The sequence below is a fragment of the Protobothrops mucrosquamatus genome, unplaced genomic scaffold (genome assembly GCF_001527695.2).
Source record: "Protobothrops mucrosquamatus isolate PMUCROS unplaced genomic scaffold, P.Mucros_1.0 scaffold_156, whole genome shotgun sequence".
Taxonomy (NCBI): domain Eukaryota; kingdom Metazoa; phylum Chordata; class Lepidosauria; order Squamata; family Viperidae; genus Protobothrops; species Protobothrops mucrosquamatus.
In genome coordinates, this window is record NW_015386232.1 from 443,060 (window position 1) to 448,544 (window position 5,485).

General features: G+C 32.5%; 1 protein-coding gene across 3 annotated transcripts in view; it reads right to left on the minus strand.

Moving 5' to 3' along the window:
• GNS (glucosamine (N-acetyl)-6-sulfatase) overlaps positions 1–5,485 on the minus strand; it is a 45,377-nt gene that overhangs the window by 12,948 nt on the left and 26,944 nt on the right. For all 3 annotated transcript variants that reach the window (XM_015820831.2, XM_015820838.2, XM_015820846.2), the window contains 5 exons: positions 4,856–4,974; positions 4,407–4,510; positions 3,085–3,186; positions 2,424–2,531; positions 2,070–2,180 (listed from right to left, as the gene is read on the minus strand). In XM_015820831.2, coding sequence (XP_015676317.1) covers positions 2,070–2,180; positions 2,424–2,531; positions 3,085–3,186; positions 4,407–4,510; positions 4,856–4,974 — 544 coding nt within the window. The remainder of the gene's footprint in view (positions 1–2,069; positions 2,181–2,423; positions 2,532–3,084; positions 3,187–4,406; positions 4,511–4,855; positions 4,975–5,485) is intronic.

Genomic DNA, 5,485 nt, shown 5'->3' on the forward strand with positions numbered 1-5,485 from the left:
AAAGTGTTATGTCGATAGTGACTATGCAAATGACATAAACACAAGGAAATCAAATTCTGGGATTATAATATTGTTTGGAGGGACTCTGATTGGATGGAAGTCCAGAAAACAAACAACTGTTGCTATTTCAACAGCGGAAGCAGAGTTTATTGCTTTATCTGAATTGTGTTCTGAAGTAACATGGTATGTACAGTTGTTGTAAGATTTAAATATTAATGTAAAAGAATCTGTAAAGGTATTTGAAGACAATGCTGCCTGTATAAAAATGGCAACTGGTGATAGGGTGAAGAATAGAAGTAAACATGTAGACATTAAGTATTGTAATGTCAGGGAAGCTGTAAAAGGAAAATTGATTAGTTTACATCATTGTTCTTCTGAGGATAATTTGGCAGACATGATGACTAAACCATTGGGTGGTGTTCACTATGGAAAATGTATTAAGTCTATAGGTCTGATGTCTCTTCCTGTCATGAAGGGAGGAGTGTTGGAATATTCATGAGCAGGAAGAGTCATGTGGTAACTCAGTCAGCCAATGTGAAGAAAGTGCTACTGAGTCTGTGCAAAAGGTTATTGAGTTAGAAGCTGGGTTTCAGTTTCAGTCTCAGGTCTGTCTCTGCTGTAAGAAGTCTTCATTTATGCTATGTTGCTGTAAAGAAGAATGTATGGTATTGTAAATAATTTTATATGAATATAAAGAGTTTATTTGAATCAGCTAAATGCAGTCAACTGTGAGAGCTTCTGATTTATTTTTCACCAACAGAGAAATTAAAATTCTCTAACACTAGAGTTGGGTTTGGTTAGAAGTTAAAATTCATCTAAATGTTAATTTATTCATTAAAGGTATTCATTCACTCAAAGGTATTAAAGACACAGAAGACCAAAAAAAGATAGGTTCAAAGTATTTTTCTCAAATATTTTTTAAAGCATGTGCAGCCCTAGTAAATAAATATGTCAGACTAAGATACCAAAATAACGCACATCAGTTTTATCAAAAACAATGAATTCATGTAAGATTGCAACCATGTGGATACCATTAGGGTGGCTGATACAGCTGTTCTCATACCCACATGGTAGCAACTTCAGATCTTCTGAAAATGCTCAGCAGAGGTTTGAAACTGCATCTCTTCAAACAAGAGCTGACATTTAATTTTCCATTGCAACCTTAAATTTACCACTTATTGCCATAAATATACCGCCTCCACTGTTGATAACATCCGTAGTAAGATTATAATGGAAGCTGCCTATGTAGATTGCACATGCTAATCTCAATCTTCCCTCAGCTATAAAGAAACTAGCTGTTAAGTCAGAACAGTCCTCTGCCACGTGTTTACTGCTAATGTTGGTAATCATTGCAGGATTTCAAAATTATGTTGTGGGAAATGTATAGTTAAATACCTGTGATATTTAAAATATGTGACAGCAATATAATGTATTACTAACATTTAAATCTATGATAAATATTAGAATGATACATGGCTGCAAGTAAATTTTTGTAAGAGGGAATTGGATATAAAGTGTAATAGGAATATAAATATGGAATTATTTCCTAGAAGAGAATTAGGATGACAATGCTCTTTGCTCATAAAATGTCTTTCTGGTCTATCTTAAGGTTCAGCTTGTGAAAGCAAATCATTACATTTTATAAACTTCTTGAGACAAAATGTTGACATTTTTGAAACACAGAGAACAAACTTTTTCAATGGATGCTAATGGTTACTATATTTCTGTCTTTTAAAGAAATAGAGCTTTAAAACTTCTGGAAAATATAGTATTTTTTAGAAATGTGACTTACTATTTTACAGTATTAAAATCAACGGCCATTATAAATTTAAAGAAGCTTAGGAATCTTTGTAGCTGCTTTCTGTAGTAAGCTCCAAAATGCATATGATGATTACATATGTAAATGCATAAGAGATCTTATAGGAACATCCTGATTTTTTTTCTGCATTTGTTTTAACAGTTTTAAAAGGCTTAATTCAAATCATTATTAATTATAGAAGTATTATATTTTCATAAATATATGAAGGACTACCATTAACATGGAATTACAAAAACAAAGACAAAATTACCTCACGGTCATCAAATTCACAGTACTGCAGATTCCATTTAGTCGACAGCGTCCTTACACATGCGTATGTATTGTTATATGCATCTTCACAAACACAGTCTGGAAAACAGTGCTATAAAAATAGCTAAGTGTTAGAATAATTTTAGTGCCATTCAAATAGTATAGAACACTGAAACAGAATATACCTCTGAGTCCGTCCCAGAGACCTCCAAAAATGACATCCAAATTTAATTTTACTGTGCCCTGTTTACAGCCAAAATTTGACTACTAAATATTTCCATATACAGCCATCTCCCTCTACAATTTAGAGTATGAAGGATTCTAAAGAGAATGCAACATTTTCAACATTACATACAGTAACACCAGGCCCAAGAGCAGGACATGTAGGATCACTGCTGTTATGTCCTTCTCCTTGGTATTCAACCAAAACATCTGATCGCCAGGTCTTGTTTATTTCTCCTCTCTAAAACAAAAAAGCGATTAACAAAAGTGGGAATTATTGCTTTTTGAAGGCTCAGAGACTGTCTAAGCTTCTTTAACCAATCTATTTCTAATCAATAAAACAATCTTAGAATAGAAATAAACTCAATAAATATGAAGACCCTCTCAATAATTTCATGATGAACAACTGTTGCCTTTTTCCAACACGTAGCACCATCAAAAACCCAACTAGTGAAAAATAATTTACAGATGATGTCACATTGCTTAAGTGTGCACAGGAAGATGAGGCATTTTGTCCATCTTGACCAGGGTTCTCAAACTCACAGGGCTCATCTTAGTTTTACAAGATCTCATCTAAAGCTGCATCACCTCAAACCTGCTCAGTTTAAACAGAAATTATCTTTTCTGCATCTGAAGAATACTGCTTCAAACAAAGCTATAAAGCAATTCATTCGTACCAGTACTGACAGAAAGGTTTGTGTGAAAATAAGAGATTTATTGTTATAATCCAGTGACAGTTACACTAAAGAACCCTTAGAAAAATTACCAAAATAAATACCTATTTGTGCACTTACCAATAATGGTAACAATGACATTCCATCCATCTGAGTTTTATTCAGATCATATCCTGCTATATCTAATATAGTAGGACCTAAATCAATGTTCGCCACAAGCATCTAGAAGGCAAGAAGAATATTACAGATTTTCCATCTGAAACAATTACAATGTTACAGATTTACAGAATGTCATAAAACTGAAACTAGAAAATTGCCAAAACTGTAGAAGTAACAAAACTGAAGCATAATTTCCTGCTTCCATTTGCCATTTACTTATATAATCACCAGCTAAAATTCCATCTCAGCAGATACTTTCACTTTAACTTAGACCTGATAACTGGCCACCTGGGATTATATAGACAACTTTTTTGGTTTTTAATAATAGAGAATAATGGTTCCCAATATACTATCCTGGGATCATTAGCAAGTCACGTGGTTATTGTAGGTTATTGAAGTTTTGTGAGATTTGTGATTTCTGACCATAATCTCTTAAATTTCAGGTGAGAATTCCAATATTCTCTAAATTTTAGTTATCTCTTGAGAATCTCCATTTAGAAAATGTTGCTGGCGTCCCACAAATATTGCATGATTTCTGGATTATTAGTATGCCCTACCATTGTTTAATAACATAGTGTTACACATGAAGGCTTAAAGCCAACGATTCAGAATGTGAACATTCCATTTTATAATAAACAGAATAGTTATGTAGTAATTCTAACTATTAGCCTAACCTTTTCCCATTCTTAATCATAAAACTACATATAAGGATTTAGAAGGGAGATTCATTCCAGTGTACACAAAAGATACAATAGAAGCAAGAGAGAGAATGAAAAGGAGGTGAGGAAATTAGTTCCATATTATATCCATCAGTATGTGCATTTCTTATCTAACCCTAACCTCAATAAAATGATTAATTTTATTAATGGAAGAGTGGTGTTCAGCAATTTTTATAATTTTAGGGGGTTGCAGTCCTGCAAAGATTTCTTTGCTCTTTTATAGCAATAATACAATGTTTAGGCTTGGCTTGCAAATAGAAAACTTATCTAGCCATTCATGTGAGTAACAAGTGCTTCCAATGACTAGATAAGAGGCTTTATAACAACTTAAAAAAAATACTCAGGTATTAAAATAAATGTAATTTCTACTGTTTACCAAGCAGATTCAGAAACAATTACTATTCTATCGCTTTACCTACACATATACAGTTTTACTACATACCTGTTCTTATAAAGCCTATTTCTATTCAAAATATCTTGCATTCTTATTAATTATACTCAACATACAATTCATACTATACATGTTATGACATCATACAGAATTGTTCTCAAAGGAAAATATACCTTGTTTGTCTGGTTGGGTTGTATTCCTGGACCTCGAACAAGCAATGGAACTTTAATATCAAATTCATACAGCTGCCGTTTGTCAATAGGCAAAGAAAACTGGCCTATAAATATAGAGAGCAGAAATTCTATCACTCACAACTTTCAAGAAATTCTGAAGCAGAATATTTCATTCTTCAGAGGTCGGTTTGCAAACTACTATTCTACTTTATCTGATCTTCAAGAAATATTTTCAATTAGTTGCTCATCTGTTGGCTTGAAATTTAGAGTTTCCAAATGAGAATATCTGAGGAGCATATATGATCATCCAAGTTGAAATAAATAATGTCCAATGAGTCTGTATTATTTCTCTCCCCAGAAATATCACATTTTTTTTCTAAAGTTTTCCAAATGTATACCTGGAACTCCTAATTAATTCTAAGAGTAATTTATATATAAATATATATTACCTGTATGAAATCCATTGTCTGATGTATAAAAAATATATGTACTATCCAGCTCTCTCTGAAACTGCAGCTTCTTCACAAGTTTTTCTATTAGATCATCCACTGACAGAAGTGTCCGCCATCTACATAGAGATAGGATTGTTCAGGTCAAAATACAAAAGCTTTAGCAGCATTTTACATCTCACAGAAGACATTGATTTCACACATTCTACAAAGTCATGGTTTATTTAGGTCAAGTAAGTACTGTCACCTTAGCTGAGCAAAGATTTCTTTGGGGTCTTTTTTTTAAAAAATGCCTGATTTGCTCAATTGTAACAGCACTCATGTGAATATTACAAGAAATTTGAAATTATTGGTTGAATGGTTGAAATTATTGCACAATATGGGAAAGTTGCTGGTTTTAAGGTTAACTGTAATAAGACTAAGATATTACCGAAAAATATGTCTAAGGATGATAAAGATATGTTAGTCACACTTACAGGTTTTGAAATGGTTAAAAAGATAAAATATTTGGGGGTTTATATTACAGCTTCTAATGCAAAATTGTATAAGAATAATTATGAAGCCTTATGGGTTAAGGTACAAAAGGATTTAAATGATTGGAAAAAATTGCAATTATCTCTGTTGGGAAGA